Source organism: Bos mutus, chromosome 28, assembly GCF_027580195.1.
Source record: "Bos mutus isolate GX-2022 chromosome 28, NWIPB_WYAK_1.1, whole genome shotgun sequence".
Classification (NCBI taxonomy): domain Eukaryota; kingdom Metazoa; phylum Chordata; class Mammalia; order Artiodactyla; family Bovidae; genus Bos; species Bos mutus.
The window spans coordinates 19,244,049-19,259,843 of record NC_091644.1 but is presented as its reverse complement, the minus strand read 5'-3'; the positions used below and the strand labels follow the sequence as shown (position 1 = coordinate 19,259,843).

General features: G+C 41.3%; 1 protein-coding gene across 1 annotated transcript in view; it reads right to left on the bottom strand.

Annotated features, from left to right (window-relative positions):
- The window catches only part of PPA1 (inorganic pyrophosphatase 1), a 38,426-nt gene that overhangs the window by 10,684 nt on the left and 11,947 nt on the right, over nt 1–15,795 (bottom strand). The window contains exons 3-6 of the mRNA XM_005904231.2: nt 9,411–9,464; nt 8,485–8,604; nt 5,293–5,379; nt 4,296–4,422 (exon numbers count right to left, since the gene is read on the bottom strand). Coding sequence (XP_005904293.1) covers nt 4,296–4,422; nt 5,293–5,379; nt 8,485–8,604; nt 9,411–9,464 — 388 coding nt within the window. The remainder of the gene's footprint in view (nt 1–4,295; nt 4,423–5,292; nt 5,380–8,484; nt 8,605–9,410; nt 9,465–15,795) is intronic.

Here is a 15,795-nt window from a genome sequence, read left to right as displayed (position 1 = left end):
CTTGTTGCAAATTCAGACTTAAATTGAAGAAAGTAGGGAAAACCACTAGACCATTCAGGTATGACCTAAATCAAATCCCTACCGATTATACAGTGGCAGTGAGAAATAGATTTAAGGGACTAGATCTGATAGATAAAGTGCCTGATGAACTATGGATAGAGGTTTGTGACACTGTACAGGAGACAGGGAGCAAGACCATCCCCAAGAAAAAGACATGCAAAAAAGCAAAATGGCTGACTGGGGAGGCCTTATAAATAGCTGTGAAAAGAAGAGAAGCAAAAAGTAAAGGAGAAAAGGAAAGATATTCCCATTTGAATGCAGAGTTCCAAAGAATAGTAAGAAGAGATAAGAAAACCTCCCTCAGTGATCAGGGCAAAGAAATAGAGGAAAACAATAGAATGGGAAAGACTAGAGATCCCTTCAAGAAAATTAGAGATACCAAGAGAACATTTCATGCAAAGATGGGCTCAATAAAGGACAGAAATCGTATGGACCTAACAGAAGCAGAAGATATTAAGAAGAGGTGGCAAGAATACACAGAAGAACTGTACAAAAAAGATCTTCATGACCCAGATATTCATGATGGTGTGATCACTCACCTAGAGCCAGATATCCTGGAATGCGAAGTCAAGTGGGCCTTAGGAAGCATCACTACAAACAAAGCTAGTGGAGGTGATGGAATTCCAGTTGAGCTATTTCAAATCCTAAAAGATGATGCTGTGAAAGTGCTGCACTCAATATGCCAGCAAACTTGGAAAACTCAGCAGTGGCCACAGGACTGGAAAAGGTCAGTTTTCATTCCAATCCCAAAGAAAGGCAATGCCAAAGAATGCTCAAACTACAGCACAATTGCACTCATCTCACATGCTATTAAAGTAATGCTCAAAATTTGCAAGTCAGGCTTCAACAATACGTGAACCCTAACTTCCAGATGTTCAAGCTGGTTTCAGAAAGGGCAGAGGAACCAGAGATCAAATTGCCAACGTCCACTGGATCATGGAAAAAACAAGAGAGTTCCAGAAAAACATCTATTTCTGCGTTATTGACTATGCCAAAACCTTTGACTGTATGGATCACAATAAACTGTGGACAACTCTGAAAGAGATGGGAATACCAGACCACCCGACCTGCCTCCTGTGAACGTAGTTCACAGGAACACAGAACTGGACACGGAACAACAGACTGTGTCCAAATCGGGAAAGAAGTATGTTAAAGCTGTGTATTGTCACCCTGCTTATTTAACTTATATGCAGAGTACATCATGAGAAACGCTGGGCTGGAGGAAGCACAAGCTGGAATCAAGATTGCTGGGATAAATATCAATAACCTCAGATATGCAGATAACACCACCCTTCTGGCATAAAGTGAAGAAGAACTAAAGAGCCTCTTGATGAAAGTGAAAGAGGAGAGTGAAAAAGTTGGCTTAAAGCTCAACATTCAGAAAACAAAGATCATGCCATAGATTCCCATCGCTTCATGGCAAATAGATGGGGAAACAGTGGCAGACTTTATTTTGAGGGGCTCCAAAATCACTGCAGATGGTGACTGCAGCCATGAAATTAAAAGACGCTTACTCCTTGGAAGAAAAGCTATGACCAACCTAGACAACATATTAAAAAGCAGAGACATTACTTTGCCAACAAAGGTCCGTCTAGTCAAGGCTATGGTTTTTCCAGTAGTCATGTATGGATGTGAGAGTTGGACTATAAAGAAAGCTGAGCACTGAGGAATTGATGCTTTTGAACTGTGGTGTGTTGGAGAAGACTCTTGAGAGTCCCTTGGACTACAAGGAGATCCAACCAGTACATCCGAAAGGAAGTCAGTCCTGAATATTCTTGAGAAGGACTGATGCTGAAGCTGAAACTCCAATACTTTTACCGTCTGTTGCATAGAGCTGACTCATTTGAAAAGACCCTGATGCTGGGAAAGATTGAGGGCAGGAGGAGAAGGGGACGACAGAGGATGAGATGGTTGGATGGCATCACAGACTCAATGGACATGAGTTTGAGTAAACTCCGGGAGTTGGTGATGGACAGGGAGGCTTGGGATGCTGTGGTCCATGGGGTTACAAAGAGTCAGACACGATTGAGTGACTGAACTGAACTGAACTCTTGTGTAAACAGCACGTGTGAAAATGGACACAGTGATCAACAGGATCAAGACTAAATGAAGGAATGCACTCTCAATGTATAAAATTTAAATAATACAGAAGTATCTGAAAGAAAAAGTCAGTCTCCATCTTTTTTTCCCATTGCACTATTAAAGGGTTGGTGTTGAGTCCTTTTTAAATGAGTTTGTATATATATATATGCAAATATGCACATATTTAAACATATGTGAGATGATACTCTGAAAGGTAAAAATAACAACAGAAAGGAATAATGTAAGAGTTAAATTTATAAAATTCTTAGAAGGAAATAACTTTGTGACCTTAGATTAGGCAATGGTTTCTTAAATATGATACCAAAAGCACAGCAATAAAAGAAAAAATAGACTGCATCAAAATGAAAACCATGAGTACTTCAAAGGACACCATTAAGAAAACAAAAGGACAAATCCACAAAATGGAAGAAAATACAGACAAATCATATACATCTGATAAAGGTCTAGCATCCAAAACATAGAAGTGCTCTTATAGCTCAAAAACATGATGATACACCCCATTAGAATGGCTATACTTTAAAAAGATAAGTAACTAATGCTGGCAAGGAAGTAGAAAAATTGGAAGCCTTTGAAGACTGTAAGATGGTGCAGCTGCTTTGGGAAAAATCTGGCAGTTCCTCCAGGGGCTAAACATGGGACTTTCCTGGTAGCTCAGTTGATGAACAATCCGCCCACAGTGCAGGAGACCCCAGTTCAGTCCCTGAGTCGGGAAGATCCAGAAGAAGGAAATGGCAGCCCACCCCAGAATTCTTGCCAGGAGATTTCCATGGACAGAGAAGCCTGGTGGGCTACAGTCCAAGGGGTTGCAAGAGCTGGATTTGACGTAGCAACTAAACCACCATCAGGGGGCTAAACATTAAGAGTTACCATTTCACTCAGAAACCCCCCTCTTAGGTATATACACCCAGTCAGTCAGTTCAGTCGCGCAGTTGTGTTTGACCCTGCGACCCCATGGACTGCAGCACGCCAGGCTTCTCTGTCCATCACCAACTCCTGGAGCTTGCTCACCCAAGAGGATTAAAAATACATGTCCACACAAAAACTTACACAGGAATGTTCATAGCAGCAGCCTATTCCTAATAGCCAAAAAGAATCCAAATGTCCATCGATAGATGAATGGATCAACAAAACACGATATATATCCACACCACAGAATGTAACTCAGCCATTAAAAAAATAAGTACTAATACATGCTACAAGATGGATAAACCTAGAAAACCTAAGTAAAAAGAAACCAGACACAGAAGGCCATGCAGTTTACAATTCCATGTATATGAAATATCCAAAATAGGCAAATTCACAGAGACGTAAACAGTCAGTGATGTCGGGCCTCGGAGGAGGAGGGAACAGGGTGACTAAGTACTTAAAGGTACAGGGTTTTCCTTCAGGGTGATGAGGATGTTCTGAAATGAGGTAAGTGGTGATGGTTGCACAACACTGTGAATGTACTAAATGCCACTGAATTCTACACTTTAAAATAGTCAAGACAGTGAATGTTATGTTAATTTTACCACCAAAAAAGGCGGGGATAAAGCACTGATACACCTCACAATGTAGATGAACCCTGAAAACAGTATGCTAAGTGAAGGAAGTCAGATATCATGTGACTCCATTTATGTGAAATGTTCAGATCAAGCAGATCCATAGAGACAGGCCATAGGTAGGTGGCTGCCAGGGCCTGAGGGAAGGGGAGATAGGGAGTGATTGTTAACGCATGTGGGATTTTCTTTTGGAATGGTAAAAATGATCTAGAATCAGATAGTGGTGGCGGTTAATAGCCTAGCGCGTGTATCAAACCCATGGAACTGGAAACTTTACAATGATGAATTTTATGACATGTGGCATGTATATCTCAATTTTTTTATTTTTTAAAAATAGAGCAAGTAAGTGCTAGCATGTGGAAAAGGAAAGAAGAAAACAGGAAAGACAAACTACCAGATTTCTTCTTTCCTGGAATGAAGGAGAACACTTAGTTAACTAACCACAGGAGTTCAGCAGCAGGAATCACAGTGCTCTGCTGTCAAATGTCTTGCTCCTCCGTCCTTTAACAGTTTGAAGGCGTGAGCTTAACGACTATCATTACAGGTCAAGTCTCGTACGGGGTCAGGTTCAGACCCTACATATTTTCTTACCATTGTAATTGGCTGCATCAGGATCTTCCACATTAATGGCAATGACTTTCCAGTCGGTTTCCCCTTCGTCAATCATGGCCAGAATGCCCAGAACTTTCACTCTGATAATCTCCCCTCGTGCACACACCTGAGAGTCAAAAACCACAGCTGGGTCAAAACTACAGAATCAAACTCTGGAAGAAGAGTTTTACTTGGTGGATAATAGGAAATGAGGAAGACCCCAAAATTCTACAAACTTAAGATGGTTCCTGTAAGGAATTTTTAAAAAGCTAAACAAGTGAATGTCCACTAATCCTATCAGAGTTGAGGGTGATTCATGTTTTTTAAACTGTCATTGCTTGTGCTGAAGAATAAGTGCTCCAGAGTTTGTTTCAAACACCTATTTTAATGCACCCTCTTTACCTTTTATTTTATAGAAGACACTGAGTTAGGTAAGTCATACAATAAGCCTGAACTTCATGACTTAAGCAACTGAATGACAACTTTCCTTTCAGTTGCTTACTCTTTTCTTGAGGCTGGGAAAGATCATAAAGAAAATAACCATTAAAAAAAAAAAAAAGGAAAATAACCATAGCTAGAACCTTAGAGCAACTCTACTTGATAGAGGAATCCCTACCATAAACCCCCAACATGTGGGGTTATTTAACCCCCATGGGGCCAATTCATTAGTCACTCCAAATCCTGAGGCAGGGTTTGCCTTGTTGCCTCCTGGTACCCTTCATCCACTGACTCCTCATCTGCTTTTAAAGCAATGCAGAACATGTCTAGTTCTTCCACACACATGCATATACTATACATCTTTTCCTAGGCTAGGTTTAAATTACAAATTATAATGTACAAATGCTTAGAATGGAATGGAAGCTTTTATCACCCAAAGAGACATCATTACTTCACTGATATTCATATATTTTATTTACAATGTTTTTTAAAGTAAGAACTTTGTAGATTTCATTGCTCTCATCTCAACACTAAAGAAAAATATGTCAGATTCTATTACCTTGCTTCCAATTTCACACACATCAATTGGGTCATTGTCACCACAACAGCCAGTGTGTTTGTCATTGTGTCCTGGGTCTTCCCAAGTCTAAAAAAAAAATAAAAATAAAACGTCAGAGTGTATTATTCCTATATGTGTTAATGACAAAAGTAGATCATGTTGGCACTAAAAGATAACATCCCGTGATCGTTCTGCAAAATAGGAATCTTCAGCTATTTATTCCTCATTAAAATGAATCCTTTATTCATGTCTTAACTACCACAGTAACCTTAATTAAATGTTGGGCTCCTGTTAAGCTTTAAAATGGATAATGATACTATTTTAAACAGAAAAAACCCAACTATCTAATAACTGAGACAATACGCAAACACAAATGTAGACCCAGATGTTCACTTAAAAAAAAAGTATTCAAAGAAAACTGCTTTGGTGAACTCTTAGTACTTATTCTATTAACTAGACTTTTCTTTAAAAGATGTCTCCAAGCAGAGACAGGTAATATCAAGATGGAAATGACATGTGCTGATGGCAAAAATGCCATCACTGGTCAGGATCAAGAATGAGAAATTTAAGCAGGATTTGCTGAAAATGTAAACGGCCGAGTTTCTTTCCTGCTAAACTGTGAGGCAGAGTGCTCACAGAGCCCGGCGCCGGGGAAAGGACGGGCTGTGCTCGCCAGGAAGTCCAGTTTGAAGTGCAGCTGCTGCTTTGGTTCTTTTCCCTCCCAACCCAGAATACATTTCTTGGATTTGTTTGCTTACTCAGCTGGAGTAAAGGCAGGGAGATAAAAGTGATGGGGAAAAGAAGACCAGACCCAACAAAACCAAATTCAACCTACAGAAGAGTGAGGTATTTCAGCAATGTTCTCCAGAGGGACGACGTCTCAAGGCTAAACAGTGAATCAACCGCAGCACATGGTGAGGTGCTGTGCTTAGACTCGGTGATTACCTCCCAAGCTAGACGGGCTTCCCTGGTGGCTCAGCGGGTAAAGAATCCTCCTGCAATGCGGGATACCTGGGTTCAATCCCTCGGTTGGGAAGGTCCTCTGGAGAAGGGAACAGCTACCCACTCCAGTATTCTGGCCTGGAGAATTCCATGGACTGCATAGTCCATGGGGTCGCAAAGAGTCGGACATGACTGAGTGACTTTCACTTCACAAGCTAGATGGGTTTGCCCTATGTTTTAGTAACTTACAGGTTGTTTCATAGTAGATTCCACTTAGTAGACTTAATGGTTAATAAAAACTATCAGCAGGAAGAAAATAAACTGAATATTTAGAAATCTTAAGTGTCACAGCGTTGGTTTAATCAAACCAGAATTTAGTATACACTCAGTAATGTATACTGAATTCTTGTGATTCTTTATTCAAATATGAAATAAGAGCCTATACACACTGCTGTTGTGCTAGGGATAAACTGGTAAACAATGCAGATATCCCCTCACCTCAAAGGGACGACTGCTTAGGAAAACAGAACTCCATTATTACTTTACCACAAAGGAGAAATCTGGATGACAGAGATAAAAGTCAACAGCTGTGAGAACTTACATGTCCCAGGTTCTAAGTGCTTGATTCCTCAAACAGCCACATGAGCTATGCACTAGAATATTTCAGGGGGGAATATTACCATCTCAGGGAGGAAGAAGCAGAAGCAAGTTAGGAAATCTAGAAACTGGCAGACTTAGGATTTGTACCCTCTTCCAGATGGTGCAAAAAAATCAGTGCTTTTAAGCTCTAGTTTCGCAATAGATGTGCTACTCAATCTGTAATGAAAGAATTTGTGTAGTTTATAACCAGTCCATGTTCAAAAAAAAATAGATATTTCAGAGAAGAACAAACTTTCAAATGTGAAATAGTTACCTTTTAGTTTATCTTGAAAATAAGTTATTTAAGGAAGTATTAAAATGAGTTAATTACCCCCTATGTTTTTATAATCTACTCCACTGGATCATGGAAAAAGCAAGAGAGTTCCAGAAAAACATCTATTTCTGCTTCATTGACTATGCCAAAGCCTTTGACTGTGTGGATCGCAGTCAAACTGTGGAATAATTCTGAAAGAGATGAGAATACCAGAACACCTGATCTGCCTCTTGAGAAATTTGTATGCAGGTCAGGAAGTAACAGTTAGAACCAGACATGGAACAACAGACTGGTTCCAAATAGAAAAAGGAGTTCGTCAAGGCTGTATATTGTCACCCTGTTTATTTAACTTATATGCAGATTACATCATGAGAAACACTGGACTGGAAGAAACACAAGCTGGAATCAAGATTGCTGGGAGAAATATCAATAACCTCAGATATGCAGATGACACCACCCTTATGGCAGAAAGTGAAGAGGAACTAAAAAGCCTCTTAATGAAAGTGAAAGTGGAGAGTGAAAAAGTTGGCTTAAAGCTCAACATTCAGAAAACGAAGATCATGGTATCCGGTCCCACCACTTCATGGGAAATAGATGGGGAAACAGTGGAAACAGTGTCAGACTTTATTTTTCTGGGCTCCAGAATCACTACAGATGGTGACTGCAGCCATGAAATTAAAAGACACTTACTCCTTGGAAGGAAAGTTATGACCAACCTAGATAGCATATTCAAAAGCAGAGACATTACTTTGCCAACAAAGGTTCGTCTAGTCAAGGCTATGGTTTTTCCTGTGGTCATGTACGGATGTGAGAGTTGGACTGTGAAGAAGGCTGAGCGCCGAAGAATTGATGCTTTTGAACTGTGGTGTTGGAGAAGACTCTTGAGAGTCCCTTGGACTGCAAGGAGATCCAACCAGTCCATTCTGAAGGAGATCAGCCCTGGGATTTCTTTGGAAGGACTGATGCTAAAGCTGAAACTCCAGTACTTTGGCCACCTCATGCGAAGAGTTGACTCATTGGAAAAGAGTCTGATGCTGGGAGGGATTGGGGGCAGGAGGAGAAGGGGACGACGGAGGATGAGATGGCTGGATGGCATCACTGACTCGATGGACATGAGTCTGAGTGAACTCCGGGAGTTGGTGAGGGACAGGGAGGCCTGGCGTGCTGCGATTCATGGAGTCGCAAAGAGTCGGACACGACTGAGCGACTGATCTGATCTGATCTGATCTGATAGGAACAACTTTTTATAGGTATTTAAGTCTATTTTTTAAGTAGTAAGTTAAATTTTCATAAGCTAAGCTGAAAAGTACACTTCTCACAACTGCAGAGAGACAGACCTGAGGGATGGCACCGTAGTTCCAGATGTATCCTTTATACGGGAACAGATTTGCAACATAACGGAGTTTTCCTTTCTTCACATCTTGTTTAATTGGGTTTAAAGGGTCCTTTGTAGCAATCTAAAACAAAAAATTTCAAATCATTGTATATTTGTATCTAAAATACTATTCAAATAGGGATTTAAGGAATTATGAAATAGGCATCCCTTAGTTCCATTTACATGATATATTTTTACTCTGAACACTTTCATAATTTAAAATAAAAGTTTCATCATAATCAGCCTGTAAGTGGAAAATTTATTTGAGGTACACAGGAACGAACAAGATGGGGAAAAGAACATTTACTAATTCCAGAAAGCAAAAATTAAAATTAGCTAGAATAAATCCTAACATTTGAGAAAATATCTAACTTCAGCTTTCCTTTAAAGCATTTAGAATTAGTCAAATATTTGTCTATTACATATAAAGTTTTATTACTGTCAAAAAGCTTAGGTGATAGCCAATATCCACAACAAAAAGCCAAATTTATTAGGTGTCATCAGAATAAATTAATACAATGTGACAGAAATTCCAATAAAATTATTTTTATGGCTGGGCTGACTGAAGCAAGCCTGTTAACTACATGGAGGAGTCAACAAAGGAATTAAAGAGAGAAGACAGAAGAGAAAAAGGTGATTCTGGGTTTGGGGAGTGCCAGAAGCAAAGGCGTGGGAAAGGAAAAAGTGCAGCGTATTTGTACAGAATAAATGGTTGGGTTTAGCTGGGGCACGGAAGGAAGACAGGCAGGCAAGGGGAGACACAACTGGAAAACCAACTGGGACTAGAAAGACGACAGCCCTGGACTTCAGCTGTTTAACCCTTGAGCAACTCGGTGTGACCAGAGCAAAACTGACATCCCGTATCTGACTAGCAAAGCTGAAACATACCTCCATTTTTGCATTCGACCAGCGTGGCACTTCAACGACCATGTGAAACACTTCCTGAAAAACAGAGAAGGGGAGACAGTCACTGGTGCTCCTCTGTCCTCTCCCTTCAATAAACATACTGAGTTTCTTAATAAAATGTTGTAAGGACGGAATGCAAAGAATGTTCCTATAAAGAAAACAGTTTTAAACAGCAGAACTTGTGTCTCTGAGGAGGGCCATCTGCAAAGCAACCGTCTCCAAAAGCTATGCGTTTCCTCCAGCAACAGTGCAATTACTCAAAATGCTTTTGAGTAATCTATCAAAAGCTTCTATCTCAGAGGCGGTTTATAAGACAAACCCCAAATCAGAACAAACAAAATCAATCAGCTTGATTACCCACCCACATTATTCTCCCAATCTTGCTGTTTTTATGTTTTTAAAAATAACTTTATTTATTTTTGCCTGTGCTGGGTCTGCACTGCTGCACGGGCTTTTTCTCTAGGTGCAGTGAGTGGGAGCACTCTCTAGTGGTGGTGCTCCGGCTTCTCATTGCGGGGGCTTCTCCTTTCGTAGAGCACGGGCTCTGGGCACACGGGCTTCAGTAGCTGCGGCACACGGGCTTCAGTAGCTGCGGCACATGGGCTCAGTAATTGTGGCTCCCGGGCTCTAGAGCACAGGCTCAGCAGCTGTGGGGCACGGGCTTAGCTGCTCCACAGCATGTGGGATCTTCCTGGGCCATGACTCAAACCCATGTCTCCCTCATTGCCAGAAAAGATTCTTTATCACTGAGCCACCAGGGAAACCCCAATTTGGCTGATTTTAAAAATCAGGTACTCCTCAAAAGAAGTTTGGCACTGGAGATAAAATAAAAAGTGAAATGTTAGTTGTTCAGTCGTGTCCGACTCCTTGTGACCCCATGGACTGCAGCTCGTCAGGATGCTCCGTCCATGGGATTCTCCAGGCAAGAATACTGGAGCGTGTGGCCATGCCCTTGTCCAGGGGATTTTCCCAACCCAGGGATTGAACTCAGGTCTCCTGCATTGCAGGCAGATTCTTCACCATCTGAGCCAGCAGAGAAGCCTTTTAAAAATCAGGTATGGTTAAAATATTTTTGGAACATAGTTATTTTGCCTTCAGTGTCAAACTTCTTGTCTTTTTTAAAAATCACTGAAAGTCACTCAGTCACGTCCAACTCTTTGCAACCCCATGGACTATACTGTCCATGGAATCCCCCAGGCTAGAACTGGAGTGGTTAGCCTTTCCCTTCTCCAGGGGATGTCCCCAACCCGGGGATCAAACCCAGGATTCCCACACTACAGGCAGATTCTTTGCCAGCTGAGCTACAAGGGGAGCTGTTTAAAAAATCAGGTACTCCTCAAAAAGACAAGAAGCCTGACACTGAAGATAAAATCAGTTCAGTGCAGCTGCTCAGTTGTGTTTGACTCTTTGTGACCCCATGGACTGCAGCACTCCAGGCTTCCCTGTCCATCACCAAATCCACGGGAGCTTGCTCAAACTCATGTCCATCGAGTCGGTGATGCCATCCAATCATCTCTTCCTCTGTCATCCCCTTCTCCTCCTACCTTCAATCTTTCCCGGCATCAGGGTCTTTTCAAATGAGTCAGCTCTACGCATCAGATGGCTAAAGTATTGGAGTTTCCGCTTCAGCATCAGTTCTTCCAATGAATATTCAGGACTGACTTTCTGCAGGATTGACTGGTTGGATCTCCTTGCAGTCCAAGGGACTCTCAAGAGTCTTCTCCAACACCACAGTTCAAAAGCATCAATTCCTCAGTGCTCAGCTTTCTTTATAGTCCAACTCTCACATCCATACATGACTACTGGAAAAACCATAGCTTTGACCTTTATTGGCAAAGTAATGTCTCTGCTTGTTAATATGCTGTCTAGGTTGGTCATAGCTTTTCTTCCAAAGAGGAAGCATCTTTTAATTTCAGGCCTGCAGTCACCATTTGCAGTGATTTTGGAGCCCCCAAAAATAAAGTCTGTCACTGTTTCCATTGTTTCCCCATCTATTTGCCATGAAGTGATGGGACCGGATGGCATGATCTTTGTTTTCTGAATGTTGAGCTTTAAGCCAACTTTTTCACTCTCCTCTTTCACTTTCATCAAGAGGCTCTTTAGTTCTTTGCTTTCTGCCATAAGGGTGGTGTCATCTGCATATCTGAGATTATTGATATTTCTCCTGGCAATCTTGATTCCAGCTTGTGATTCATCCAGCCCAGTATTTTGCATGATATACTTTGCATATAGGAGTTAAATAAGCAGGGTGATAATATACAGCCTTGACATACTTGTTTCCCAATTTTGAACCAGTCTCTTGTTCCATGTCTGGTTCTAACCGTTGCTTCTTGACCTGCATACAGATTTCTCAGGAGGCAGGTCAGGTGGTCTGGTAGTCCCATCTCTTTCAGAATTTTCCAGTTTGTTGTGATCCACAGAGTCAAAGGCTTTGGTGTAGTCGATAAAGCAGAAACAGATGTTTTTCTGGAACTCTTTTGCTTTTTCGATGATCCGACAGATGTTGGCAATTTGATCTCTGGTTCCTCTGTCTTTTCTAAATCCAGCTTGAACACCTGGAAGTTCACGGTTCACATACTGCTGAAGCCTGGCTTGGAGAATTTTGAGCATTACTTTGCTAGTGTGTGAGATGAGTGCAATTGTGCTGTAGTTTAAACATTCTTTGGCATTGCCTTTCTTTGGGATTGGGTTGAAAACTGACCTTTTTCCAGTCCTGTGTCCACTGCTGAGTTTTCCAAATTTGCTGGTATATTGACTGCAGCACATTAATAGCATCATCTTTTAGGAACTGAAAGAGCTCAACTGGAATTCATCACCTCCACTAGCTTTGTTTATAGTGATGCTTCGTAAGGCCCACTTGACTTTGCATTCCAGGATGTCTGGCTCTAGGTAAGTAATCACATCATTGTGGTTATCTGGGTCATGAAGATCCTTTTTGTATGGCTCTTCTGTATATAAAATACTGTGTTTTATAGTATTCTGTATATAAAATACTATGAAGATAAAATACTATGCTCCAAAAATATTTTAACCAATGACAGTTCTACTGTAATCAGTTTACATCCTTAAACTATTTGAAATTGAATGATATATTTTAAAAAGCGCAGATGCTTACTGTCTGAAAACCCAGTTAAAGAAAAATCACTTTGTTACCTCCTTTGTATACCAGAGTCAAGTATCAACTTGAAATAGAGTCTCTAAATAAAACTATACTTTAATAGTTGTAAAATTATTTTTTACCATGGAATAAAATTTTAAATGCAGTTTTTCAGTTTAAAACTTCTATAAAAGGGCACACATGATGCCAAATCTGCCATTACTTTTCTAAGAATGCATATTTTAAACAATGATTTAAAATGAAAATCACTTAATGACACACTTATTAGAATTACTTCTTTGCTGCTGCTGCTGCTACGTCACTTCAGTCGTGTCCGACTCTGTGCAACCCCATAGACGGCAGCCCACCAGGCTCCCTGGTCCCTGGGATTCTCCAGGCAAGAACACTGGAGTGGGTTGCCATTTCCTTCTCCAATGCATGAAAGTGAAAAGTGAAAGTGAAGTCGCTCAGTCCAGTCTGACTTCTTTGCTACTTTGCATCAAAAAACAGGGACTGATGACGGATCAGTACAGGAAATAAGCCAAAGGTTTCCAGACAGTAATTACCTTGCTGCTACTTTGGCTAAGCAGAAAGCTACACAGATTTATATTCAAGAGGCTAAAACTTCTGTCACTTATTTAGGTTCTTGGTCAAACTAGGGGAGACTATAGTATTCCTCAGTTTCTGCTCCAAGCCTTCTGACACCTACTCTACACAGCATAAAAAACCCCAAGAATGGTGCTATGTTGTGCTGAGTTGCTCAGTTGTATCCAACTCTTTGCCAACCCATGGACTGTAGCCCGCCAGGCTCCTCTGTCCATGGGGATTCTCCAGGCCACAATATGCAGTGGGTTGCCATGCCCTCCTCCAGGGGATCTTCCCAACCCAGGGATCGAACCAGGGTCTCCTGCATTGCAGGCTGATTTTTTACCAGCTGAGTTACCACGGAAGCCCAAAATATGGAGACATTATTTAAATCCAGGACTTAGTAAACTGCTCTATCCCTGAAGTCATACTGTATGGTTTTAGAAAAAGTAACACATTATTCATGGGTAGGAAACCTCAGTGCCGGGGTCTAGCCCCGGCTGATCCAGGGTATTCGAAGAGGAGACGGCGTCGGCGACCTATTCAAATGGTAATTAGAGATATAAAGAGTAATAGAATGAGGATAGCTCAGTAGGAAAATTCAGTGGAGAAAAGAGGCTGAGTAGCTTGGTTTACGCGGAAAATCAATATAACCCGTGACACCAGGTTAGCTCTGACCACGGAGGCCACAGGCGCCCTCTCGAATAGCGGAAGGTGCCCCACCTTAGACACCTTCTCGAGTGGGTCTTAGAAGCCCAGGCAAATAAATGGTCGCAGAGGATATCCGCGCTCCAGATGGAGACTTCAGCCGGAAGTTAAAGGGAAGAATGACATGGGGAGACCAAGCGTTGGTGAGCAAGGCCCGTAGCTTTATTTTTAACAGGGGCTTTTATACCCTAAGTTACACATAGAGGATAATAGGGGATGCAAAGTCGGCAGTTTTTGATCCTTATCAAAAACCAGGGTTTCTTTCCTGCAAATTTATCGTATACAAATGGTTTAGGTGATTTACATCATCTTCTGGCCAGAAGGCCTATTAACATTTTATGACTCTTGACAAAGACTTATCAACAAAGACTTATTTTCTCTAAGAGTAATTATTTTAAGGTTTGGCTCCATCTTCCGAAGATAAAATTGCATTCCTATAGAGCGGATGTGTAATGGGTTTACAACAAAGGAAAGAATTTATTACCTTAAGGGTCTAAAGTTACTAACACCAAGGCCACTACTTATTTTTTCTGCATACCAACTGTATTAATTAATACACATTCAAGGATACAATTCAGGGGATGTGGAAACTTAGCAACAAGCATTGGCTCATCAATGAAATCCTTTACTAGTTTATTCTGACAGTTTCTAACTCTCTGACAGGTTCTAAGCTATTTGAATATTTTAAGCTTCCCGTGCCTCTCGAGGCTGGGAGACTGTAAACAATCGTATGCATAGCTGTAGGAGTACGGGTAAACTTGTGAGGCGAGTTAGAGAGCCATCTGAGGGGTTTGGATTTAAACACTCCTAATTGCCCAGGAACTTTATTAATTGGAGCTGTAAGTTAACTCTTTGACAGAGGAAACGAGATGGTGGTGGGGGACAGCCCCCAGTAAAGTCAGAGGTGAGAGCACAAAGCAATAAAGTAGGCAGACTCTGGTTTTTGGGGGGTAGATGCTCGAGAATATCCGGGGGGACTCCTGAGGCTCGATCCCGCCTTTGCGTATGCCGAGCCTCCTTCCTCATGACCTTTGTCACGAGTGGAATGCCTCACCGGCTCCCGGCACCTCAGACTCAATATGTTATTACATGTCATTCTACTCACTGGAAGCGTCTAGTAGCTAGCACCACGTCTACACCTCAGGTGTTAAAATGAAAGATCTGCACATTCGCAAACAAGTCAGAACTTAAAAGTGTACAGTAGTAATACCCTTAAGGTCCACAAGATGGCGCTGTTACTACATGAAAAGATTACCTGAGACCAGAACACCAAGGAAACTGGCTTTTTTTAAACTTTATAGGTTAAACCGTCTGCCCGCAATGTGGGAGACGTGGGTTCAATCCCTAGGTCGGGAAGATCCCCTGGACAAGGAAATGGCAACCCATTCCAGTAGTCTTGCCTGGAGAATCCCATGGACGGAGGAGCCTGGTGGGCTACAGTCAATGGGGTCACAAAGAGTTGGACACGACTGAGCGACTTCACTATTTTGTATTAAAATATAGCTGATTAACAGTATTGTGATAGTTTCAGGTGGACACCAAACAGACTCAGCCATACGTATAAATTTATCCATTTTCCTCCAAACTGCCCTCCCACCCAGGCTGCCACCTAACACTGAGCAGAGTTCCCTATGCTACACAGTAGGACCTTTTTGGTTATCCATTTTAAATATAGCAGTGTGTACATGTTGATCTCAAACTCCCTATCTCCTGCCCTCATTCTTACTTTCTGGAGACCAGAAGTTTGTTCTAAGTCTGGGATACTGGCTAATCTTTTAAAATAAAATATCAACAAATGAATAAAACACCTCAAGTAAAAAAAAGGAGCGAATAAAAATCATTGATTCAAAGTTTGGAAAACACATTGAATGCTTTATTAAATGATAAACACATAGAGATCCTCAAAAACCACATTATCTAATACTACAAACCTACATAAACTATTAAGAATGTAGAAGAAGAGAAAGAGAAAGAAAC